Below are 26851 nucleotides of genomic sequence, written 5' to 3' on the forward strand. Positions count from 1 at the left end.
ATCAGAACTCAATGACAACAACTCAACTTAATGGAAAATAATGTTCATGTTTAATCAGAAAATGTTCATTTTCTTGTGGAATATTCCTATAGTTGATATATTTTCTTTTGTAAAATTCAAATGTGTTGAATAGAGGAGATTATTCCACAATTAAAACATCTGGAAAAACAACAACGATTCAGTAGATCAAAAATAGTAACAGGTTGAATAGTTTATCAGTAGGGTCCAAATTTAGGGTGTTTGCAAACATTTGGTCAAGACTAACTCATCCCCATTACAAGCTGCTAAGATTAAATATTTAAAAACAGCACATGTGAACAAAGTAAACCAAGGCTAAAACATCTTTACTGAAAATTGTTGCTGAAAATTCTTACAATTAAAATTTTCACCATAAACATTATGCAACATTTTACCAATGGTATCTAAGTGGTTGACATGAGATGAGATTTTGTGTGTGTGTGTGTGTATTAAATTATATGTATTGCAAGAGTGAATACAGCTATGAATACGTGCATTTAATGCTGTATAATGTATTGAAAATTAAAAACCTAGTAGTAAAGCTTTTTAAAACATAGAATTTATTCAAATTATTCAAATATATTAAAAAATATATTTTTTGTGGTGAGCTAGATTATAAAATATTTGCTAGATTAAAATTGAAACTACTGGCCTGACCAGGCCAACAGAAAAAAAAGCACTGCTGAACCCTGAAGGGAGATTAATATGAAGCAGCAGTAAATAAAAAGCCTGTTCATATCAGTGCAAATGGCACAAACTCCCCCAACTTCAGTCATCACTCATTTCTATTACCGCCTGAGCCGAACCATTCTGAGATCCGGCGACGATCCTGCTTGTACATGCAGAGCCTCTCAGTGGCACCTGAGAGTGATGCTCCGCTGATTCAGGAGGCCATTAAATCAAAGCCAGAACCATAAATCGCATACTTTTATAATTAATTCCCATCAAGCGGTGCATGCACAGAGCACCAAGTGGCCGCGGTTATGATGTGATCGATCGGCAGGATGATTCATCAGCATCGTTCATCTTTGCTTATCAGATGCAACCAGGGACCAGGTTATGGATGTGTGGTGAGCGGGGGAAATGTGTGTGTGTGATACTGTAAATTGTCTGCACAGAGTAAACTTTCCACAGATTTGGAGGAGGAGGCTCAAGCAAAGCCAGATTAATAATTACCAAATGCTCCCTCCCCTCTCAGTGTAGCGGTATATATTTGAGGAATCTCTGCTGTTTTTGTTCTCAGAGTAGGAGATGAGAAGAGTAGCGAGAAAGGGAGGTTAAAAGAGACTAGCACACAGACAGGCATTGGCAACGGACTGACGCACTGAACATGATGTTGATTTTCCTGCTTTTCTGGCTAAGCTTGTCCACAACAAGCGCAGCCTCTAACCTGAAAAAAGCACCCACCGAGGCGCCTATACTAATAACCGCGCCGCCAACTGAGGCTAGATCCCGCTTTGCCATGTTAGATGACGTAAGACTCCTGGCTAACGGTTTGCTCCAGCTCGGCCAGAGTCTCCGAGAGTTTGTGCACAAAACCAAGTCTCAGATCAACGACATCTTCCAGAAGCTCAACATCTTTGACCGCTCCTTCTACCAGCTCTCAGTGGTCACCAGTGAGATCAAAGAGGAAGAAGAGAAGTTGAAGGAGACGACCATATTTCTGAAGGCCAATAATGAGGAGATCAGAAACTTGTCACTGGAGATCAACTCAAAAATTAACAATATTCTCCAAGAGCGAAACCAGTTGCACAGCAAGGTTGGAGGACTGGAGGAGAAGCTGAAGGGCTTGTCTCAGAGCATGATGCCCCTGGAGCAACTTCAAGAGATCACTGCTTTGAAGGTGAGTCAAAATCTCAAATTAAAAAGGTCCAAATTCACATAACTATAGGGCTTCGCAATACCAATTTTTACATTTTCAAAATTTATCAAAATGCATGTGAATCATACTTGATGGCAAGAGCTACAAAAAAATGTACACCAATAAAAGTTCAGATACAGGTCAGCTGAATCCAGTTATGCATTTACTCCATTGACAACTTTTATCTGTTGTAGGATGTGATTGAAACACAAGAAAGGACCATTACAGACCTGCTTAAATCTGTTAAAGAGCAACACGAACAGCTAAATTACCAGAAGGTCAAAATTAAGAGTCTTGAGGATAAGGTATGTTATTTTCATTACAAAATTCAGATTATGCATTTTTTATTTATCATTCAATGTATTTTTAATAAAAAGGGTCCCCACACATAGTGCACTCACAAAGAACAATTTCAGGCGATTGAAATGTGTTGTATATTTTATTTATATTAGAAATCCTACAGAATATAAATTAAGAATATTTACTGAATTTAAAATTATCATCACTTTAACTCTCCTGGCTTTATTTGCATTTACTGAGATTAAATATATTAATTTATTTTCAGGTGAACTATGACACTTTTCAAGACACAGCTGAAAAACCTCTGGATTTAAACCCGGAAACGCCAGACCCTTTTCGGTACCTAACAATCAACTCCACCAATGGAACTACAGAAATAAATGGTAAGAAAAGCATGAAATCAATTAGCGATTTAAATTGTTGCTTTATTAAAACCAAAACCATCAACTGTGTGTTTTGTTGCACAGACTTTCCAATAGACTGCAGTGATGTGTTCAAAAGAGGCCAGAGGACCAGTGGAATTTACCCGATCAAACCCAATCAATCTGAACCTTTCCATGTTTACTGCGAGATAAGTTCTGGTAAGAGACCAATAATGCACTTCTAATCAGACTTCCTACTGATATCTGTTACAAAAACTGTGACAGGTACATCACAAAGGGCACAAGAAACCCTACCTAGGTGGTTACAACCCTAGCTTAGAAGGTTGTGCCTTTATCACCAATCTTATGGAACTAGGATTCTCTTTTTACAGTTTTCTTTAACTCTTTATTTTAAGATGGAGCAGCAACAGTCATTCAGAGGAGGGAGGATGGTTCTGTTGATTTTGACCAGTCGTGGGAAAAATATGAACATGGCTTTGGCAAATTGGAAAGTAAGTGTGCCCTTTTGTGTCATGTCACGTTTCCTTCTCTACTACTCCTACTATAGATGCTTGATAAAATATGAACAGCTTAAGCTTCTGTAGTATGATTCATCTTTAGCTGAAGAGTCAAACTGATTCTAATCACATGTCTCTTCCTGGCATGATCATTATAAATAATTCAAGGCATGACCACTTAGAAATGGAAACTTCAGCTTTTAACAAAGCACAAATGTCCTTGTGTTACAGAAGAGTTTTGGCTTGGCTTGGCGAAGATCTATTCCATTGCTCGACAAGGAGAATACATTTTACACATTGAACTGGAAGACTGGAAAGAGGAAAAGAGATCCATAGAGTACATGTTCACCCTAGAAGGCCCTGCATCTGATTACGCCCTTCACGTGGCACCTTTGTCCGGAGATCTGCCTGATGCCATGAGCAACCACACGGGCATGAAGTTCTCAACCAAAGACAGAGATAACGATAATCATGACGAGTCCAACTGTGCCCGCAACTACACAGGTATCAAACGGACAAATTAAATATTTAATATCATACAATACATAATTGAATATCCCTTGAATAATAATTGTCCGCTGGTTTCAGGTGGTTGGTGGTTTGATGCATGTGGGGACACCAACTTAAACGGGAGATACGCCTGGGTGAGGTTGAGGACTCGCCACCAGCGCAGGAAAGGAATCTACTGGAGGCCAGCCAAAGGAAGCTCCTTCACTCTCAAATCCACAAAGATCACCATCAGACCATCAACCCAGTTTCAATAATCCCTGACCCTATACCCACTCTCTATCGGGTAATTCAGAATCAATTAGAGGTGTCACACTGGCAGTAGACACTGGCCAACAAAGCTTTTCCCTTTCTCTACAGACAGCCGAAACTGAATGATGCAACTGCAACAGGTCATTGACTCTGGTAGAGGGTAAAAACCAAGTCAAAGGGTTTTGCAACATTTAGTTCAAAATCTTCATAGGTCACCAGATAACATACTTACTGACCAAGAAGAGTTGTTAAAAAAAAAAAAAAAAAAAAAAATCAATCCTAACAAATGGCAAGATCACACCTCTGAAACAGGATCTGGTGCATGTTATTATCAAGAGTCAACAGGAATCAACAATACGTTTGTATGGATAATATTATAGAACTGCACTGCATTCAACTATAGAACTACTCAACATCATTTCACATATAGCATGTTTACTTAAATAATGTATTTAAGCAATTTAGACAAATGTGCAACAGTAGAAAAGCAATGGGTAACACTTTATAATAACTTTCATTAATTCATAACCATAACGCTTAAGAAAACATTTATATTATTCTATATACAAAAAAATGCAATATATATATGCTCTTGTATTTTTGATGTTGAAAATTATTACAAAGTGTTACCAAGAAATGTATCATTATGGTCTGCATGTCATTTTCTGTTACTGAGTCATATTGACTCCTGGTTATGCTTTGTACATACTCAGCTGTATTGTGTATATTTAGTTTACAGAATGTTTCTCAGTGATGGTTGGGTACGTCATATTTATAGCAACACATTTAGACAATAAGATAAAGAAATAAAAAATAAATATTTCTTTAAATTAGACACTTACAGCACTCGAGTGAGACAATCGTTCAAACTATACTTGGACTCACACGGCAAGCTTTTTTTTTTTTACTGGTAATAACTGTAAACCACTGCATAATGAAAACAAATTTCAGCAATATCTTCTCAGCAGAGAATACAATTTATGAGCAATTTCATTGGGGGCTCACATAACTGAAATAAACCAGTTTCCACACAGTTTAAAGCTACTGTTAGTTTGTGGGGGAGAAAAACAATTATTTAACTGATACTAAACAATCCAGCAGGAGGATCAAGCTTAACCTAAGTGGGAAATCAACCCTTCATTAATAACGTTATACGACCTGCATATACGACAGACGTGACACGTGTGATAAATCTAGACCATGAAATTTGTCTGCAGTAAACTCTTGTCCCAATCTGCCTGTTCAGCACAACTCAAATCAAGGCTGACTACACGGATCGTCCAAAAAAAGATAACAAAGTTGGCACAGGCTGAGAGTGGACAAACATGTCCTCTGAATGACAGGTTATGTCAACATATGCAGAAGATAAGCATCTTTGTCTGACCAACCTTGACTAAACTAGTAAGCTTAAATAGCAGGGTTAGACAGTAAGGGCAGTAAGGCCGACTGCTTACACAGAGCGCAGTTGGCTATTTAACAATAAGAAAAAGTGAGACAAGGCTAAAAGTGAGGCCAATTCTAAATTTAATCCGGACCAGCGGTTCTCATCTAGGGGGCGGGGCCTCAGCAAACATCCACGGAAAAATCCTCAAGCCAACAAAATGTTTCAAATAAAGACAAAATAAGCTAAAACAACTAAAAACAAGACATTTCTTATTTAAATTCACCCCCTCAACGTTTGGTTCCTTTGAACAAACAGGATTTCCAGTCTTGGAAAACATGGATATATGAGGCAGCCTAATTTTAAAATGGTGATTTCTAGACCTGGAAAAGTCATGTAAATTAATAAACAGCTAAGGTATATATTTTACTAGTTATGCCACGCCGCTTTTAAGCCAAATATTTGTTTTTAATCCATGTAAATTCACTGGTTTTAAAAGTGTAGAATCCCTGAAGAACATTCAGTTCCTAAAAATTCTGGAATCCTGAAATGTAATTATTTTAATTTTAATTATTTGTGTTACTTTTTTAATTTACAACTAGGAGTGCCCACAGATTAAAAACAAAACTGGTGGCCTTTGAATATTATTGTGGTGTTGGAGTCAAAAATGTTGAGAATCACTGATCTAGACATTTAAAAGTTGGTTATACCTATAAGTGGTGTTGGGCACATAAACGTCCCTGGCAGGGAACTCCAGGATATCTTTTGTTGGCCGCACTCGACTGTCAGGGTAAGGCTTCAATTGGAGCAGCTCAGGCGTCAGGCAATAGTGAGGGTTCTCAGGGGCTGGAGAGATGTCGATCTTCAGCTGGGCTAAGGGCATAAAGTAAATGAGTTACATAAGTCAATGCATAAATGGTTCATGAGGTCAAAATACATTGTAAAAACATGCCAAGAGAGTTCTACCTGTGATGGGCCTCAGTCTACGCAGCACAGATGATGGACGCCGCATGTCGGCTAGGAACTTATAGAGATCTTCATCGCTTAGTCGATCTCCTTCCTAATATGATATATAATATAATATAAATAACATATAAAATGTGAAAAGCTTTCATTCATTAGCTTTTGCAGTCTGACCTATGCAATGACGGGTAACTGGACCTATGAATTTTTTTTTTCTTTTAGAATAACAGCGTAACCTGTTTGAAGAAGTTGGTGACAGTCAGGGTGGCAGGCCTGAAGCTAGTCAGACTGCATGATTCATCTCCGCTGGTGGTTCTCTCCAACGAACGACGCCCCACAATACTAGAGTTCCTCCGTTCGGACCACGAGCCTTTCCTCTCTGTGTGATGGTGCAGAGTCAAGAGTTAGAAAGAGATCCAATAAAGAGCAAAAGTGAAAGACAAAATGAGATGCGGCAAGTCCTGCTTCAATGGGTTTCGTCACCCATTCAAATGTTGTTCGGAACACTAACCTCAAACTGTACAAGTCCAAGTACAGGATTAATATGCACAACCATCGGTGTCATTTGTAGACTCACCTGTAAGCCCCATCTCCAGCTCTGTGTCTCTCTCCAGACTGCCTGCACTGTTCACTATATTCATGAGGTGTATGGCCGTCCAGGCAAAGGGCATCCGATAACGCCCTAGTCGCTGACAGAACTGTTCGGACTGACTGCGCAACTTCTCAATCTTTTCCTTATTCTGTGATACCCAGGAAAAGAATAGAAATACCAGTCACCATGTTAAAAAGAATTCCACCAGGAGTTGGTGTATAATGTTAGCCTAGAAATCTAGACGCACCCTAGCGGCAGCAAAATTTATTTTGCAGCCAGTTTGGTCTAGCAACACTCCGTTGACTTTCAAACTGGAAAAACCAAACTCAGGTCAGGCCAATCACATCGTGTATAGAGTAGGCGGGGCGGGCTTAACATAATGACGACAGAGTTGCGACGGTTCCCTGTTACTTGAAAACAAAGAATGGCGGCTGCTGCTGGCGAACAGCGGTCTTTCGAATCGGCTTTGGCCGCGACTCTGGAGGACTTGGAGTTAAGCTTTTCTTTGAGAAAAGAGCAAAGAACGGCACTTAAGTCATTTTTAAAAAAGGAAGATGTGTTTGGAGTTTTGCCGACTGGATACGGCAAAAGTTTAATATACCAACTAGCCTTCTTTGTTGCTCTGATTGGTTGTAGCGCTATCCTATTGCATGCAGAGGGATTTTGAGAGACAACCGTTTATCCTGCCCCTCGGATTGAGCCGTGCCAATAGTGAGTTGCCAGACCTAACATCCTGATGTAGGTCTGGCTTGCCAGGCTAGTATAATGTACAAACTATAAGAAAATGCTTACTTTGGCAGCATCAGACTCTTTAAAGACCATGTAAGGCTCTGCACACTCTCCAATGTCTCCCTGCTGTAGCACCTTCTCAAGCTGAAAGCAAACACAGAGCAGATGAGCACTGATAATGTACTGCTTTCAGTGAACACTACTCAAAACACTAAATAAACATTAATGCAATATTAAAATCATTGGAATAATCATCAAATATGCAACTACAAAAAGAAAACTATACATTTCTTAAATCCATTCATACTTAAACTGTCCAATTGGCTTGAAAATATCAATTAATGCTAGAATGTTAAAAAGCACATACATAAATTAATTAGATTATTACATGGCTCCAGTCTTCAATATCAAATCAGATCCTTTAGAAATCATTCTAATATGATGAACTGATGCATAAGATTATTATATATACTGTATATATATATATATATATATATATATATATATATATATGTGTGTGTATGTATGTAACCAACCTTGATAACAAGGAAGACATCTTGGGAAGGGTAGGTGATTGAAAAGACGGCAGAGCGGGCCAGAGTGGAGATAGCAGCAGATGGGATGTGTGGTCGGAGCATGGCCTTCGTTTGCTCAGAGTTCAAGTCAAAGTAAAAGTTCTCTGATATCTGAAAATTAAGACAGGAAAATTATAGGATACATTAATGTCTGTGGGAGTCTCTGTGGGAGGCAATCTTTGAACAGGTGACTACTACCCTCTAGTGTTGAAATTAGTTAGCAATGTCATGTACAAACAAACGTAATTTCTATTTTATTTAACAGCAGAGGTGGGTAGAGTATCCAAAAACTAAAAGTACAAGTACTTATAGAAATATTTACTCAAAGTAAAAAAGTAATAATTTGAATAGCTACTTGAGTAAGAGTAAAAAAGTATCCAATGAAAAAAATACTCAAGCAGCAAGTTAATAGTTTCTTCGGATCATATATGCCTGCAGAGTTTTGCATTCAAATGCATGTAAAAAAAAAAAAAAAAGTAGGGCTGTCAAAAGATTAATCGCGATTAATCGCATCCAAACTAAAAGTTTGTGTTTACATAATATATGTGTGTGTACTGTGTATAATTATTTTGTATATATAAATACACACACATGCATGTATATATTTAAGAAATATTTGCATACATATACTGTATATATTTATATATAATTTATATTACATATAAATATATTTTTTTAATATATAAATGACAAATTTTTCTTAAATATATACAAGCATGTGTGTGTATTTATATATACAAATTTAATTATACACAGTACACACACATATATTATTTAAACACAAACTTTTATTTTGGATGCGATTAATCTTTTGACAGCCCTAAAAAAAAGAAAAAAAGAGAAGAAAAAACATTCTTCACGTGCTCGCGCTCATGGCCACTATGAACATCTGAACACAAACAATGATCAAAATGCGCACTGACGGATCTTCTTCCATCTGTTCTCCAAAATGTAACGTCTGCAGGCGCATGTAAACTGGTTAACTGTGTCGAAGCACAGGCATTCCTTTTCAAGGCGAACAGTTCGCAGCCAATGTGTTAATTTCATTCTATATGAACAATGGTAGATTATTTAATGTATACATTAAGGTATATATCAAAAAAAAAAATGTAAAAAAAAGTAAATGTCATACTCTGTAGTAATATAATTCAAACGGATTCACAAACCAATTTAGACAGTTTTGCCAACTTACTTAAAATCAAGTCTTTGAACAGAATTGACTCAAAAAAAGTGATTCATTTGTGAAAAAAGAGCATAACATGCATTGCATTAAAATAAAATAAGGAGAGGAACGTTGTCCAGCATAACAAAGTAAGAGTACAGTTTTCATTAGAAATGTACTCGAGTTAAAGTGAAAGTACTCACAATTAAATCTAATCTTCCAAAAAATTACTCAAGTAAATGTAACAGAGTAAATGTACTTTGTTACTCCCCACCTCTGTTTAACAGTAAACTACTTAATATTCATTATTTGGGCTTTAGATTTCCACACAAATTTTAACTGTACATTACACAAGGAATCATAACAGCTCACCTTTTTCTTTTCTTTGATATCATATAAGGCCAAACTTGCAAATATTGGCTCAATTTCTATCTCAAACCTTAAAAGTAAGAAGAGAAGCATATCAGCAAAATTGTAATTGTAGTTGTAAGGTTAAATTTGAGTCTGTTCCCCACTTACTTCAAGGACAAGCACTTGACAAGAAGCCTTTGACCGAAATGTTCTTTGGGAACATCAGGCACACAGTGGCGCTCAATGGGTTCTTCCTACATGAAGGAAGGGAAAAAGAATGCAAGACATTTAATTAATCCTGAAAAGAATGAACATGAAATGTGTGTCTTTGGACTTGTGAGAATTAATAAAAAAAAATGTCATACTCTACCTCATCCAAAGCTGGATGCAGTGCGAAGAGCTCTCGGTGACGGTTTGACTTGCGCTGGTCCTCATTGTGGCGGTCGATCTCCTCGTTGGGTACTCGATCCAGAAGGTGAGCCAGCAGAGCATCAGGCTGAGAGTTCTTCAGATCAAAAATACTGCAAGCCCAGCTGCCCCGTGGGGTGTCATCAATTGACATGGACCTTCGCTTCAGATCATCCTGTAACATGCAAAATCACTGAATATATTCAGAGAGAAACTCTCAGCAGAGGGACACAGTGGAATTGTGCAAGGGTATTATTCAACTGGGCTTAGCAACAAACAAAAAAACACGCAAAAGTAGCAAAGACATGTTTACCTGATCATCCTGATAGCTGCTGTGGTCTGGCAACTCATCAGACTCAAAAACCTGCTTGGGTAAACCTCTCTGCCTCTCCTTCTGCTTATCCAAAGTGTTGGGGTTAAACGCTGTGCCCAACTTGTGATACCTGTGGATCCAAAATATACTGATTATTACCTGTATGCTAATCAGCATGCAAAATGGAATGTATATGTGTGTGTGTGTGCGTGCGTGCGCGTGCGTGTGTGTAAAACGATGACAAATTAAAAAATAACTCAAATTCTATAACATTTTACTTTTTTAAGGGATTAAGAGCATTAGTTGTTTAATCATAACAGAATATGAATATTTATCTTATTTCTAATTAACATTAGTCACTACTCAAATTGTAATGAGAAAACAAGATTATGCAAAGCATCACATTTTTACATTTTACATTTTATATTTTGTCAGTAAAGCATCACACATTATCTTTTGCAATGAGTAGTTTGCATAGTAATGCTATAATTCAGTTCAGTGGTGCTTTGTTACTAATGGATACAATTACAGAAATTCAGTCACATAATTACGTGAAAGTTTGTAGGCTCAAGCTAAACTTCCAATCTTCTGAATGACAGTAATTCACTTTTATACACATGAAAAAGTATTCCCTTCAGCCTCTCAACAACATAACGCTGTTTTCTCTAGCACAATGACTGAATGGCTTTCAGTTAAAACAGCTCAAGCATGCATTTCAGTCTGGGAATTGCTTAAGCCTTGTGTGTGAAACCAGGCATAAGTCTGGCTCACTAACTTTAAGAACATTATATGATCTCAGTCAGGATAAGAGTCTGGGATTATCAATTAAGAATCACCAAAGCAACTGATTCACAGTAACTTATTAAGGCCCTAAAATTTAGTTAAAAGCCCCAGTCTACAGTATCATACAATACTGCATGCAAAATACACTTGAATTCCTTTTTGTCAGTTATGAACAGGCCCACACAAAAATGATGCCTGCAGAAATCTACAGATAGTGTTGCAGATACTTCCGCAGGATTAAAACATCCGTCAATCACAACGCGGCACCAAGAACGTTACACTCTCAGCTCCATTGAACACATTTTCAATATTTAAATCCATGTAGCAGAATTCTGCAGATTGTCCTCCAAAAATATCAATGTAAAATGGAAACTAGGAACTAAAAACTTGGGGGGGGGGGGGGGGTACAGATGTAAAGATGAAATCTAGTGAAGCACATGAAATTTAGCACTTATAAATATCATACTTGCGGTTAACGACGGCCCAGTCCTCAGTGTAAGAGCGGATGCAGTCTCTGACGTGTGAATCATTCTCACTGTAAAATCATTTAAAATAGGAACAAGTTAAACTTTTTATATCAGTGAATGATGACAGTGACGAGTTTCACAACTCTGCTGACAAAATAAAAAGCAATCAAGAAATATAGAGAAAAATTTGGTTACCTTCTATTCAATATTAAAAATATGAACAAATTAATTTATAAGCATTTTAGTCCTAAATGACTATTGAAATAATCATAGCATGTGATTTTAAAACTGTTCACATTGGCAATTCGATGTCATTTATACCCTTTTTCATTGTGTACATTTTACTTTTCAGGATGCATACTAATGTCTGCCTTAATTCTTCAAAACACACTCACCCCTCCTCAGGCACAGCCTGACCAAGAGTTCGACACTCTCTTGGCGTGTAAAGCACTTCAATGTCATCTGGAGGAAATTCGATCAGATCTCTCAGAGGTCCTGACTCTATAATGGGAGGGTGTGTGATCAAATACTCTTCAAAATCCACTGGCTCTACAGCCTCTGTCAGAGGAATCTGTAGGGAGAAATCCAAAGAGGAATAGAAAGAGAATGTGAGAACTGTTGCCACTATCCACCAAGAAAGACGGTATCACACTGAAGGGATAGTGGCGGTATATACTTTCTGAAGTGTCAATCTCTCCGATTTAACATAGAAAAGTATATTATCTAGGAATGTTTTACTTACAGCATTGCTAGTGGCATTCCCACCCACACTGAGGTTTTTGAGAAGTTGAGGGGAGCCTCCATACTGACCAGCAATCTGCTTCCTGACCTCAGCTGCTACAGTCCTGGACAACAACAAGAGAGCGTAGATGGTATTATAATACAAACCACAAAAGAATCCAGTCATCTCACATTAAGCAAATCATAGAATAAAGGCTATGTTTAGAGTGGACTACTCAATTACTACGTATGCATACTATTGTTCGAAGTTTGGGGTTAGTAAGATAATATATATATTTTTTATATATATATATTGTTGTTGAAAGAAATTAATACTTCAATTAAGCAAGGATGCATAAAATTGATCAGAAGCGATAGTAAAGATGTTTATAATGTAACAAAAGATTTCAGTTTCAAATGCTGCTCTTTTGAACACTAGACTGCGGTTCCCACAAAAATAATAAAACAGCTGTTTTCAATTATTTTCAACATTGATAATAATAATTAAGAAATGTTCCTTGAGCACCAAATCAGCATATTATAATTAATTCAATGGAGTAATTTGTGTGGGAATGGAGTAATGACATTTTCATTACAGGAATACTATTAGATAGATTTTTAAATATATATATATATATATATTTAAAAATAGTTATTTAAAATTGTGAGAATATTTCACATTTTTACTGTTTTGTTTTTGTTTTGTTTTTTATTAAATAAATGCAGCCTTTGTGAACGTAAGAGACTTTCTTCTGAAACATTAAAAGATCTTACCAACCCAAGATTTTTTTCGAAAGGAAGTGTAAAACACAACAGTTGTCGCATGACCTCGCTAGGTATGCATGTTTAATTCAATGCCATTCTTATCACCTTGGAAATAAATATGGTTATTTTGCATTTTTATGTTAAGACTAAAGTGTCTTTCTTAAAATGTGAGCCAACAAAAGAATCATGATAAATATTACTGACTTGTCCATCCCGATGGAAATCAAGCACACAGCATGATAGAGAACAGTACAGTACAGTAAAATACCAGGTATTCCAGTAATCTTGCATACGGTGTACACTATACAAATTGCTTCCTGCTAAAATGGAACAAGTAGCCTAGTTATGCTATATATATATATATATATATATATATATATATATATATATATATATATATATATATATATATATATATATATATATATATATATATATATATATATAGCACACACACACACACACTCAAGTGCCTGTTGCTTATGACTGCCAATAGGTTATTGACAAAGGTTCATTACTATTGAGTATAACATAAGATTGTAATGTATTACTTTTTTTTCTTTTAGCTTTCACAGACTGAATTATAGGCCAGTAAAGATTAAAAAAATACTTAAGTTTGAATCAAAGCAATGTGTCTGGTCATCAGTAAGAGTCAAATTGACAGTATTATTATCAGAATGTCTTTGTTGTAGCATAGTGTACCAATCAATGTCCCTAATCAGAATCCTTTTCAACTACGTGTAGGATGACGTACACCAAAACAAAAACCCGCCCTCAGTAGGTTCTGGAGGCCTTTATTTAGGCTGGACATTCCTGAAGAGGGAACAGATGATTAGCCCATGGATGTGTTGTTTACCGAGGACCCGGCTAACCATGAATTCCGGAGCATATTTCACACACCTCTGAAAAAGTCTTAACAGAGCCATGAGAAACAGTTTCTGTAACTTACGAGAAAAGCTTTCAGATCCAATTAGCACTGCATTCAATAAAAATAAAATGGAAAAAAAGGGGAAAATCCAAGATTTTCAGAGCTTTCAGTTTTGTTTTGACTGTGAAAAAATTAGATATACATTGACTTTTCTGAGACTTTTTATTCTCTACTATGGGTAAAAAATAAAACATCTACTGACATATTCCTCTATTAATAAAACAAAACTAGTAAAGTTTTTGATCATATAAATAAACATGTTTTTCTATTTGGTTAGGTAAGAACTAACGATTGGAATCGGGACAGCGGGTGCCACCAGGTCTATATTGAATGATCTTATCATTACATTACACACTGACAAGACAACAACATTTTTAAGCATCTGGGATATGCCATGACTGTGGAAACCACCGGGGAGCCTAAAAGGTCACTTCCTTTTTTAGATCCATATGAGGTCTAATCCGTGACTTAACATCACAAAAGAAATCTCAAATATGTCTAAAGTATGTCTTAATTATAGTCTATTACAATAACCCAGGGATCCTGCTCCACAAAGCACGGGCCACTAGCCAAAATCTGAGCAGATTTAACTTAAGCATCAATCACAGTGTCATTACAGAGCCAAGTATCTAATTTAATTTAATCATGCATTGTATTTCAGGTTATTCTAGATCTTATTCTGACATTGGCTTTATGATAGCTACATCATGCAATCTGAACACTTGTCACTTGAAGTTGATAGTGCTCTCTATGATACACAAGAAATGCTTATGCATTATTATTACTCATGATCTCTAGGCGTAAAGTCATTGTTTACATTATTTTTAAATATATTTTCTTTTTAATGAATCATATTCTTGAAATCAAAGACGTAGTGCACTGTACATTTACAATATGATTGCATATTGACTACTACACTAATATAGGCTATAGCATATTGACAGCATAACATCTCATGATCCTATAGATGTGTCAGTATGCCAAGCCATCGTCTCACAAAACCCAAACACTGCATTCCATTGATTCACTCCAAGTCTGCATCGTTAATTCCCTGTATGGGCTCAACCCAAAGGCGCATTTGTGGATTATAAACCCAGCGATGAAGACTGATTTTAATGCACAGAAGCACAAAGGCATCATACTGCTGTCTTGCAGCTTAGGGTGGGTCACACTCGGGCATCTCTATGGCTGTGACTCAAAACCTAAAGAGCTGTCTACCTAGACAGCATTCCAGACGAGCTTATCCGACTCAAACGTGCTGGCTGGGTAGGCAGCTCACTAGGTTTTAAGACACAGCCTATAAAATCAGCGTCTGATCCAGCTCACTCAACGCCTAGGCCTTTTTTGGAAAAGACTGGCACACTCGCCAAATGCATCAGGATGCATACAAAGAATGGTCGCACGGCTCGGGGAGAACATATATATAAACAGAAGATGCGTTAGATATCCTTACCTGCTGATTTTTTGGGCAAAGGCGCGGCGCTCAGCCATGACTGTAGCCGCTGAGTGCTCGAGTAACTCCAGCGCTCCAGCCGCGATATTCCTTCCCCACCCGTACCCGAATTCCGTTAAGCCCCACCTCCTGACTCCAAAAAGGCGTCTGTGATTGGACAGTTGCAAAGTCACTCATAAAACCGTAGTAACCATAATAAACAGAGAGGAGGAGCTCAGGGGCGGGTCTTGCGGATTACGGCTGGGAAAAATGACAACGCACAAGAGGAGAACGTACCGTAAAACTGGAAAAATAAACGCATATTATAATTTACACATGAGATGAGATTATTATTATTATGCTTTTTTTTTTGTCTGTTTGGTTTTTAGACTTCTCTTTAGCAGCATTACATTTTATATGGAATTAACAGTGCAGTATTTTGGGATCGTGGGCTGGAGTCTTCCCAACATGATTCATATCCTGTGGGTACAATAGAGGGCTCTTTTACAGGAAGTTATCAGTGTAACTAAAAAGTGTGAAATGCATCCGTTTCCACTTCCACCGATAGTGCAATCTGTAGTCAATGACAGCTTTATTTGTGTTTAACCAGAATGTGTTTTGTAATATTATATGCTTAATTTTGGCGCATTCGATAACTAATACTATAATAACATTGCAAAGAGCAATAATGTTTATAAATTACAGAAAAGCTTAAATAATAGATACTTATTTCATTAGATAATTAAAACTAGATTTTAACCCAACAAGCAAGAGTGTAAAATAATCAACAAAAAAATCATTGAATGTCACTTTTTATGTATTACATCTCCACTAAAGTAAAACATATCCAAATGAGTATTTGATATGTTTGATAAGCTATATTTTGGATTTATGTATCTCCCATGAATAAGTTATTAAGGTATTTTAAAAAAGTCATCAATATTTCTATGATTTATTTGATGCAAAATATGCTGCATGTATGACATATATCGTATGACATACCCATCTAAACGATTATTTTACGCAATTGAACAAACAAAGCATTTGCACTAAATATTCGCTATGAACACATACAATTAATTGCTGCTAATAAATATTTTACTATAACATGAGAAAATCTTCCAACCATTGTAATTAATTTCAAAAGGGACCACAAAACCCACGACCATCCTTTATTGTAAACCCGTAATAAGCACCAATATGTGTCTACAAAGGTTTAATAACCAGATTTTTTTTTTTTTTTTTTTTTAACGAGTGGTTCAAAAGAACCGGTTGGCAGAAATGAGTCGGACTCCTTAACTAATAATCCAGAGCCATGTAGAGATATGCTTTGCGCTAATCCATACGACTCCATGAAGAATGTGCCAGACGGGAGAATCTTAAAATACCGCGAGACCGAACGAGAAAAGCCACTTCCTCAAAATGTAAACAGAAGTGAGCAGTTGCACAGTGAGTTCTTCTGTATAACAAGACATGTGAGGAGGTATGTTTTAAAGTATATCTTTATATATTTAATTGTTTATTTTACAATCCGTTCGCCGCTTGTTTGCATTTACATTTATTGTAGACAACGTTGTAACGTCTTGAAGTGTAACGTTACGCTCACTGTCTGATTAATTAGCATGCTAGCCTCTTTTCTGTGCTGCATTTGTGTTAATATGGTCGTATTCTGATGATTCTTTGCTATGCAGCGTTATTCTGGAAATGTGGTGGAAATGTCATCTGTGTGAGTAAATGAGTTAATGATATGTTTCCACAACGACATAACTTGTTTTGGTAATACTGAAAACTTTTAATAGAAACTCCATCGTATGTGCTGTGATGGGTTCTGCTCCGTGGCTAATACAATGGAGACTAAAGAGACCGACGAGGTGGAGAAACTGAAGTCAAAGTTTATGTCAGCATGGCACAATGTGAAGTACAGTACGTAGTGACAGATCTCACATGGATGTTAATTGCAGTCTTTCACAAGTGACATACCTGTGCACGTGACCAATCTTGCATTTTCTTTAACCCTTCCAGGTTGGGCTCTTAAATCAAAAACTGCCTTCAGCCGTAATTCTCCTGTTTTCTTGTTGGGGAAATGCTACCACTTCAAGGCTGTGGGTAAGATGTTTTACACAGAACCTTTACACCAATTTCTTAATCTTGTCATCCTTCACATTCTATTTTTATTTAAAGGGGTCATGAATATCTAATTTTCTTTAACAGCTTTTATTGAAATCAAGCTCAGAAAAATAATCGCATTGTTACATTATGATGTAATATTGCGAAAAAAAGACCCCCTCTGCAGAAGAATATCAACGCCTACTTCCACATCATCACATCTTTGGCCCCACCTACTGACTCGTTAGTGAGATGAGAAAGAGAGAAGAGAGATCACTGGACTAAAATAGCATTACCTGCCAAAAAACTAGGAAGATAACTATATGAATATCTCAGTAGAGCATTATTTGTTTGTTCGGTACATTTCAATTTTTGGCGCAGACTTTTACTGTAGGATATGAACCTGACAGTAATGCCACAACATGTAAGTAACCATGTTCTAATGCCTAATCTGTGATCAGTAATTTCTGAAATGTAATGGTTCATGTACAGTCAGACATTCTTTGTTTCAAAACCGTTAATTGCTGTTTATGCTTCAGTAAATCTAGCTAGTGACTAAATGGTCAACTTCACTTTCACTTCTCTTAGTAGCATGAAAATAATCTCTTATTTAAATTATGATTAAATTATATACAATAAGTGATTTAAGAACCATCCCTTTATAATCGCTGATGCTGTCAATCAAACAGCGTGAGTTTATCAGTGACTGAGTTCTGGACTCTCGCCAAACTCCCGTTATAGCCCAATCAATGGCGCTGTCTACACTGCACAATGAATCTCTTATTTACGTTGTGTTTGTTATGATGAAAGCATTCATAAGAGTGCAGAAATCAAGTTGCGATGACGAGATCACTGCATTCATGCACTCAACAGACATGTCTGTCATCAGCTACAATGCTCATCGCTGCAACATTTCATGCGACAGAAGTACTTTAAATATGATAATATAATCAACACTTTTCACGATAAAATGTAGTAAAAGTTTTCTACAGAATTCCAAATGTAATACTTTGTCATTTCATATGCAAATGTTAGCCAATCACAGCAGTGGGCGTTTACACTGAAGTCTCACAGCAAACACGCCCCTTCCAACAGAGCGTTCAAATCAGAGGCTTAAATCAGGGTAGAAAATGGCTTTCTGTTTCAAAATTATGACAATTTTTATAAGTGCACCTCAGGAAACAATATAAAATAATTGTAGAAATGCAGTTCATGATCCCTTTAATATATCTGGCATTTTAAAATGAAAATGATGGCTCTAATTTCTCACACTGACACACCGGGTGTATCATGAAATGTTTGTGCTAACTGTTGCCCTTAGATGATGAAAGTCCTACTGAGAGTCATTCTGCTGAGGCATTAGATGGCGATGTTGTCACAGGCAATGTCGATGGATTTCGAAGGGACTTCACCTCACGAGTTTGGCTGACCTATCGAGAAGAGTTTCCCGCCCTTCCAGGCTCCACCCTCACTTCAGACTGTGGATGGGGTTGTACACTCCGGGCAGGGCAGATGATATTGGCCCAGGCTCTCATGCTTCACATCTTGGGTAGAGGTGAGATTGGGTGGAGAGAGAATCGGTTATGATGATGATGATGAGTAATGCGTAGATGCATTCAGCGTCTGGCTACTTTTCATTTTTATATACACTACCATTCAAAAGTTTGGGATTGGTAAGATTTATATTTTTAAAAGAAGTCTCTCATGATCACCAAGGCTGCATTTATTTGATTAAAACTACCCCCAAAAAAATTTCAGCATCATTACTCAAGTCTTCAGTGTCACATGATCCTTCAGAAATCATTCTAATATGCTGATTTGACTGTAATATTATTATCAGTTAAAAAAGTTATGTAAAAAATAAAATAAAATCAGGATTCTTTGATGAATAGAAAGTTCAAAAGAACAGCATTTATCTGAAATAGAAAGCTTTTACTTCCGTTCAAAGGGGGGATGGGGGGGTATACATCAATACTTTTATTCAGCAAGGATGCATCAAATTGATCAAAAGTTACAGTAAAGACATGTATAATGTTAAAGGTTCTTTAAAAAAATTGTACACAACTGTTTTCAAGATTGATAATAATAATAATGATTTTTTTTTTAGCATCACATTAGCATAATGATTAAATGATAAAATCATGTGACACTGAAGATTGGAGTAATGATGCTGAAAATTCAGCTTTGCATCATAGGAATAAATTAAATTTTAAATATATTCAAATAGAAAATAGTTGTTTTAAATTGTCATAATATTTAACAATACTACTGTTTTTTTTTGTATTTTTAATCAAATAAATGCAGCCTTGGTGAGCATAAGAGACTGTGTGTGTGAGAGAGAGAGAGAGAGAGAGAGAGAGAGAGAGAGAGAGAGAGAGAGAGAGAGAGAGAGAGAGAGAGAGAGAGAGAGAGAGAGAGAGAGAGAGAGAGAGAGAGAGAGAGAGAGAGAGAGAGAGAGAGAGAGAGAGAGAGAGAGAGAGAGAGAGAGAGAGAGAGAGAGAGAGAGAGAGAGAGAGAGAGAGAGAGAGAGGAGAGAGAGAGAGAGAGAGAGAGAGAGAGAGAGAGAGAGAGAGAGAGAGAGAGAGAGAGAGAGAGAGAGAGAGAGAGAGAGAGAGAGAGAGAGAGAGAGAGAGAGAGAGAGAGAGAGAGAGAGAGAGAGAAGAGAGAGAGAGAGAGAGAGAGAGAGAGAGAGAGAGAGAGAGAGAGAGAGAGAGAGAGAGAGAGAGAGAGAGAGAGAGAAAAAAGTACTGGGGTGTGTGTTGCTTAAATATAATTAGACAAAGTTTTTCTCATTTACATAATGAAATTCTTAAAAAAAAAATATTTTAGAGGTTGGGTACTTCAGTGTCAGAGGTTGTCACTCTCTAAAGAATTAGTTCTCAAATGATTAATGGAGGGCAGTTTTGTGTAATATGTTGAACAGGCCACGGCATTTGCCAGTTTAATACCTTCATTCAAAAACAACATTGAAGCGTCATCCAGATCCCACGCCTATAATGAAATATGTCATTATAGAAATATCTGTCTATAAAGAGGCTAATGGCTAATAAAATATACTTATTGGCCAATTACAGGCCTTGACACTTAGCAAGGTCATTACCTAATGGCCCCACAGCCAGGTCCGGCACCTTTATGACCCTCAGCACTTCTACCTACACCATTTCAGACACCCACTCTGTTTGTGAGAAAAAAATGTAGTAAAAGTGAAATACTGACTACATTGAATATCATAATTGGACTTTTGTTCTTGCACAAGCCCTACTGTCCATTTAAAAGTCAAATTTATGTCTGTCACATTTGGAGAAATCTAGGACAAACTTTCAGGAGTTCTGAAAGACTTTTGCTTGATTGTTTCTTAGTGCACCATATGGATATAATTTATGAGGTAATTAAATAGAAATTAGAATTAAGAGAGTGGCATATTATTAACAACTGATTTTTAAAAGTAAATGCAAATCAAGCTCTGAAAAAGTATTTACTTGCTGCATCCTTAAAAGCACAAAAGTATTTTTCTTTTCTTTTTTATACATTTTTTTCAAATAATTTTCTCTGTCACCAGACTGGACCTGGTCCGAAGCACTGACCTTGGAGCCGCTGGATGCAGAGACATGGACCAGCAGTGCAGCACGGAGACTGGTGGCCACATTAGAGGCCTCCATTCAGGGAGAAAGAGTACAGGTCACCCTGCCTCTCTGTCCTGCTCAAGGAGGGGCTGAGGAGGCCGACTCATACCTACAAGAGGCATATCATCGCACCATTGTGTCCTGGTTTGGGGACGGACTGTCAGCCCAGCTGGGCATCCACAGACTAGTACAGCTAGGAATGACTTCTGGAAAACTGGCAGGAGATTGGTACGGCCCAGCAGTGGTGGCACACATACTCAGGTAAAGAGTCCATAATACATACATGTTTTTATAGTTTTTAAGTCACCCATTCCTCATTATAATGTTCAGTATGTCAAATATATCTCACCCTGTCACTCTTTGCCTCAGAAAAGCCGTTGATGGGGCAGCAGATGCAATGCTGAAAGGGATAAGTGTTTATGTAGCACAGGACTGCACCGGTATGGAAAATTTCGATCTACAGTCTTTCACAGAACAGCAAAAGGGCAAATATGATTAATAAGAAGACTTCTGACATTTAAAACCACTAGTGAAATTGCTTATACTTTGTCTTTTTATTTATTACAAATTTTCATCAAAAATATATGTTTTATAAGCAAAAAGTGCATCACGGTTTCAACATAAAATATTAAACAACCTTTCTCAGCTTTGATAATAGTAAGAAATGTTTCTTGAGCACCAAATCAACATATTAGAATGATTTCTGAAGGATCATGTGACACTGAAGACTGGAGAGAAGTATAATTATTATAATGTATAGTGACTATATAAAGTATAATGACTGCTGAAAAGTCTTTGCCATCACAGGAATGAATAACATTTTAAAATAATTTAGAAAATAATTCTTTTAAATTGTAATATTTCACAATCTTACTGTTTTTTTACTGTATTTTTGATCAAATAAATGCAGTCTTAAAAATCTTACCTAACCCTTACTTTTGAATAGTAGTTTGTATGTATATAATACCAAACTAACACACACCAAATATTTTTAAGCTAACTCACAGACATCATACAATTGTGGCTGAATTGTGTATTGTGAGAGTACAAGTACAATTAGGGCGCTTTCACGCTTGTTTCGGTTCGTGGGTGTGCACCCGAGTTCGGAAAACTGCGTTCACATCATCCAAACGAACCAAAGTCTGATGTCAATCGAACCCGGGTGCGGGTGCGCACCAAAAGTGCTAGTGTGAAAGCACCCTTAGATTCAGTAATGGCTATATTTTTCCACTTCACAGAGAAATGTACCTGTTTTTGACCTCTGTTGTTGATTGTCTGCAGTGTACAGTGCTGATGTTATTGATAGTCATTCAGCACAGACGAGCAGCCACTGTGATCCTCAGGGACTCAATGCTGGAGCTGCCCCTGATAGTAGAGCTGTCATCATCCTCATTCCTGTGAGATTGGGTGGAGAGAAGATCAACCCAGAATACTTAAGCTTTGTCAAGGTGAGGCTTTGGTATGGAAGCTTGTTTCCGCCACAGAATAAAACATTTTAAAAATGAATTGCAACTTTTTATCTCACAATTGCGAGTTTACATCTTGCAATTCTGACTTTATAACACACAATTGCAAAATTATGTCGCAATCGCAAGTTTATATCTCGCAATTCTGACATCTTTTCTCAGAATTGTGAAATATAAACTCGCAATTGCGAGTTATAAAGTCCAATTCTAAGGAAAAAAAGAGTTTTTTTCCACAGAATTGCAAGTTTATATCTCACAATTCTGACTTTATAGCACGCAATTGCGTGTTATAAAGTCAGAATTGCGAGATATAAACATGCAATTCTGAGAAAAAAGTCAGAATTGCGAGTTTAGTTCTCGCAATTGCGAGTTTAGTTCTCGCAATTCTGACTTTATAATACGCAATTGCGACTTTAATGTGATAAAAAGTCAGAATTGCGAGATGTAAACTCGCAATTGTGAGATAAAAAGTCGCAATTACCTTTTTTATTTTTTATTCTGTGGTGGAAACAAGCTTCCATACATTGGAGATCACCCTTTTGCACAAATACAAACTAGATCATGCAATGACAAAAAAAAGAGAAATATTTGTTAAAGATGTGACTATCAACTTACAATACAGTGATCTTAACTGTTCTCTTTTTCTTTCCTCGCCAGAGCATATTAAGCTTAGAGTACTGTATCGGCATCATTGGAGGAAAGCCTAAGCAGGCCTACTATTTTGTTGGATTTCAAGGTTAGTTTTTTATTCAGAAGTCATTGTGCACACTCTTCAAGAGACAAAGTAAAAGAATGCATGCAAAGAGAAGGCCAGCGGCATCAGAGAAGCTTATTTTATTTTTTCCGAACCCATCAAAAATACTACACCATTTATCATGTGAGGCAATCTGAAACAGCAGGCTTTCTCCACTTACATAAGTAGCTTGCATAGATTTCAGAGCTACCCAGAGTAGCCCACTCTCCATCACCTTCAGTAGCCAGTGGAAACCTTCAGTTGGACATGTTGGTAGTCAATATTTACCCATTTACATTTTAACAATTTGAAATCCACTCCGCGATGATGTTTAAATGACAAGCAATAAATTCTCCCTGCCAGGCCCAGCCCGTCGTCTGCATTCATCATATGCAAATGATGTAATATAATTGCATGTTTGTAAAAGTAATTTCTCCACACCAAAATTAAATGACAGCCCCCTTTGCTGCATAAAGAATGTGCTTGTACAACCAGATCCGATTATGCAGCGTTTAATCCATCTGAGTTTAAGAAGGACCAAAAAAAATTCTCGCATTTGATTGTTTGAAGCCCGACTGAGGTGGGTGACTTTGAGCTGCTCTGCATAGAAATTGGGCAAGGATAGGCATTATAATAATCACTGTGTTTTTTGAATAACTTGTCTTTTGTTTTGTCCTTGCAGATGACAGCTTGATTTACATGGATCCTCATTACTGTCAGTCTTTTGTGGATGTCAGCACAAGCGATTTCCCTCTGCAGGTAATGTGGAATTACAAAAAGCTGACCGCCGCACAGTGATGTGAATTTAATAGTTTCTGTACTTAAGGGTATGAATCTGAAAGTAGACCTCCACACTCAATTACCGAACACTAGAGATTTACACATTGTTCTGGTCTTTGTATCAGCCCCAACATTTTATATAGCTCCAACGATTTTATATTTCAGCATCATAACTTATTTTTACGCTTTTTGCGCGCTGTAGAAAGTGGCCTGGCAAAAGACAGAAATATTGGGCCATACTTTTTGCTCGGCTGTCTAAGCCTTTCAGATCTCTGGCAGAATTCAACATTTGTCAAAAAAACGTGTCAAAAAGTAAAATCTTTTATTTCTGCAATCTGATTGTTTCACATGAACACGCATCCATCATTTGGAACTGCAGGATTGAACAGTTTAACACACCTATTGGACTGTAGATGGATATTACAGACGAAAATGTATAATGTATATAGTATGTATGTATAATAAGTGTGCATATGGATCACTGTGATTTTACAAACATGGAAAACAAATTGCTGCTTTTGACTGGAATTTTAATGGATATTTCATCTTTTTTCTTCTTTAAAGTCCTTTCATTGTCCATCACCAAAGAAAATGTCTTTCAGTAAAATGGACCCGAGCTGTACCATTGGATTCTACTCCAAAAATGTCGAACACTATGAAAGAATTTGCAACGAACTTTCAAAGGTGGGTAAACCTTTCAAAACCTTTGTTCATGTTTTAATTGAAGTATAGCAAAAATTGTTCCATAGTTTTTGATGATAAATGGCATGTTCATTTCCATTTTAAAATGTTCTATTGTGTTATGCCTAAATTCACAAACTTTCCAAGAAAAAAACTGAAAAATATTTCCCTTTTAAGCTGTAGAAAGGCAGCTATTTAAGTTTCAGTCAGCAGGTGGCAGCATTTAACTAGGTAATTGGAAACTGTGAAACTATTGGCACTGCTCCCAGCAGAGACTAAAGGGGCAAATGTTGTATGTTATTTTATCATTTTAGGTTGATAAACTGTTTGTTAATTTGCTAGATATTGGAGCCATCATCGAAAGAGAAGTACCCTGCATTCACCTTCATGAAGGGACACGGGAAGGATTATGAACTTTCGATGGCTGTAGAAAAGCGAGAATGGCCTTTCATCAGGGACTCAAGAAAAGCAGGGACAACATCGGGAGACTTTGTGCTGCTCTGAGAGAACCCTTCAAGCCTCTAACCAAGAGCCAAGTGATACACCACAAATCAGGGCTGTATTTACATAACACTGTGGGCCTAAACTATAGAACCCTCATGTCATTTCAGAAAAAGCCATTAAACAAAAAGACCAGTCAGTGCATTCACTAGCTTCACATTTAACTGAACCCATACTGATGTCAATAATTCTGTCAGTATGCGCTTGAAAGCAAAGTTTAATCCAGAGATGGTGATCATAGAGTGTTTCATGCACATGGGCCATCCACATTTGTTTTAATTGCAATTTTATTTACTAGCTAAACCAGGAAACATTTCAGTGTGCTCATATAAATGCAATGGACATGCGTGGTTAATACATGTATTTTTTTAACAAGAATGTATTTTTTTCTAGAATCTTGTTACTTCTCTCTGGGTACATTTAATTAATTATTTCTTAAAACAATGTCTCAAAACGAACACCTATCTAGTGTACTTTTTTGAAAGATTATACATTATATGGTGATTTAACTTCACAAAACTTATGTTTTATGTTATGTTAACTGGAAGGATAATGTGCCTTTACAAGTGAGTAGAAAACACTGTATCACGTATAACTAAATATAGTGGTAGCTAGTTTAAAAAAGCCCTCTCTGCTGCCAGCGTTTTTAGAAATATTAGTCATAGTGCGTTGATATGCACTGAAACTGTGCTTAATATAAGATGAATTAATGCCAATTAACAACAATACAGTAGCCAATATGAAAAACCAGAATTTCAGCGTTACAAAGATCTTGTTAGTCTTTGGGAGCTCACTGTGTTATTTTTAAGGTGTAATGGAAGATATAAACCAGTATGAATCAAGGAGTAATTTATTATTAAATTATGCCTTATTTATATATCTCCTCAATTTTATTTTCTTGGTGATGTATCATTTTAACAAAATTGTAAATATGATGATACTGCACTGCCATGAATAGCTTTAATTTTAGTTAGAAACACCTTTGAACCAAAGCACTTGGCGTTGAACAAAACTGTAACACTATAGCTCTAATACAGTGTTGATATATTATAGGTAACTGGCATCATTTTTGTTTTTTTTTCGTTTATTTATTCAAACCTGTTAAATCCACCATTTGTCAATTTTAAGAGTTGTGTAAATTACTACCATGTATTTGTAGTAACACCATACTTTAATCGCCAAAATCATTTTGCACAATGAACGTTTCAGTTTTATAATTGTTGAAAATTGTTTAATTGTTCAAAAATGAAAAATAAATCTAATATGGTTAAATAATCAAAACGTGTTTCTACTCAATCTGTAATAATTACCTACATGATTTATTTGAAGTAGCTCAACTTCCGTTCTTTACTGAACAGCAAATTTGTTATTGAGCTGTTTTCAGTCTAACAACTCATCTTCCCAACAAACACTGCAAATGAAAATGACCCGCACTTACTCATAACCCGTCCATGGAACAAATCTGTATCTGGTGATTACGTCATTTTCCAGGGCAAAGTAATTGTAAATATCCTTGCGTTGGACTCAGTGTTGCCATGGTTAATTCTTCTGTTTCTTTTCCGTTTGAGCAATGC

The 26851-nt window shown here is 36.7% G+C and overlaps 3 protein-coding genes across 10 annotated transcripts in view; 2 read left to right on the plus strand and 1 right to left on the minus strand.

Moving 5' to 3' along the window:
• Window positions 1-15519, minus strand: part of dock7 (dedicator of cytokinesis 7) — a 44395-nt gene extending 28876 nt beyond the window's left edge. For all 6 annotated transcript variants that reach the window (XM_081381042.1, XM_081381041.1, XM_081381040.1 and 3 more), the window contains exons 1-14: window positions 15409-15519; window positions 12285-12387; window positions 11938-12113; window positions 11542-11610; window positions 10293-10422; window positions 9942-10154; window positions 9740-9825; window positions 9593-9659; window positions 8020-8169; window positions 7547-7627; window positions 6740-6902; window positions 6399-6541; window positions 6166-6259; window positions 5910-6072 (exon numbers count right to left, since the gene is read on the minus strand). In XM_081381042.1, coding sequence (XP_081237168.1) covers window positions 5910-6072; window positions 6166-6259; window positions 6399-6541; window positions 6740-6902; window positions 7547-7627; window positions 8020-8169; window positions 9593-9659; window positions 9740-9825; window positions 9942-10154; window positions 10293-10422; window positions 11542-11610; window positions 11938-12113; window positions 12285-12387; window positions 15409-15446 — 1676 coding nt within the window. In that variant the 5' untranslated portion in view covers window positions 15447-15519. The remainder of the gene's footprint in view (window positions 1-5909; window positions 6073-6165; window positions 6260-6398; window positions 6542-6739; window positions 6903-7546; window positions 7628-8019; window positions 8170-9592; window positions 9660-9739; window positions 9826-9941; window positions 10155-10292; window positions 10423-11541; window positions 11611-11937; window positions 12114-12284; window positions 12388-15408) is intronic.
• On the plus strand, window positions 1254-6597 carry angptl3 (angiopoietin-like 3). 3 transcript variants are annotated; one of them, XM_081381049.1, is made up of 8 exons: window positions 1259-1861; window positions 2074-2184; window positions 2445-2562; window positions 2647-2760; window positions 2958-3053; window positions 3291-3563; window positions 3648-3852; window positions 6385-6597. In XM_081381049.1, the coding sequence occupies exons 1-7, from the start codon at window positions 1349-1351 to the stop codon at window positions 3821-3823; spliced, it is 1401 nt and encodes a 466-aa protein (XP_081237175.1). In that variant the 5' UTR covers window positions 1259-1348; the 3' UTR covers window positions 3824-3852; window positions 6385-6597. The 3 variants fall into 3 exon arrangements, with proteins under 3 accessions (XP_081237174.1, XP_081237175.1, XP_081237176.1); XM_081381050.1 differs by lacking the exon at window positions 6385-6597 and adding an exon at window positions 3927-4067; XM_081381048.1 differs by lacking the exon at window positions 6385-6597 and having other exon boundaries at window positions 1254-1861; window positions 3648-4850.
• Window positions 15520-16719: 1200 nt separating the features above from the next.
• Window positions 16720-26554, plus strand: atg4c (autophagy related 4C, cysteine peptidase). Its single transcript, XM_081381403.1, has 11 exons — window positions 16720-16870; window positions 17187-17310; window positions 17410-17493; window positions 18815-19048; window positions 21053-21377; window positions 21486-21556; window positions 22398-22564; window positions 23240-23318; window positions 23998-24074; window positions 24660-24779; window positions 25119-26554. The coding sequence occupies exons 2-11, from the start codon at window positions 17199-17201 to the stop codon at window positions 25278-25280; spliced, it is 1431 nt and encodes a 476-aa protein (XP_081237529.1). The 5' UTR covers window positions 16720-16870; window positions 17187-17198; the 3' UTR covers window positions 25281-26554.
• The last annotated feature ends 297 nt before the right edge of the window (window positions 26555-26851 follow it).

This window comes from Scardinius erythrophthalmus (genome assembly GCF_964197995.2).
Source record: "Scardinius erythrophthalmus genome assembly, chromosome: 12".
NCBI lineage: Eukaryota > Metazoa > Chordata > Actinopteri > Cypriniformes > Leuciscidae > Scardinius > Scardinius erythrophthalmus.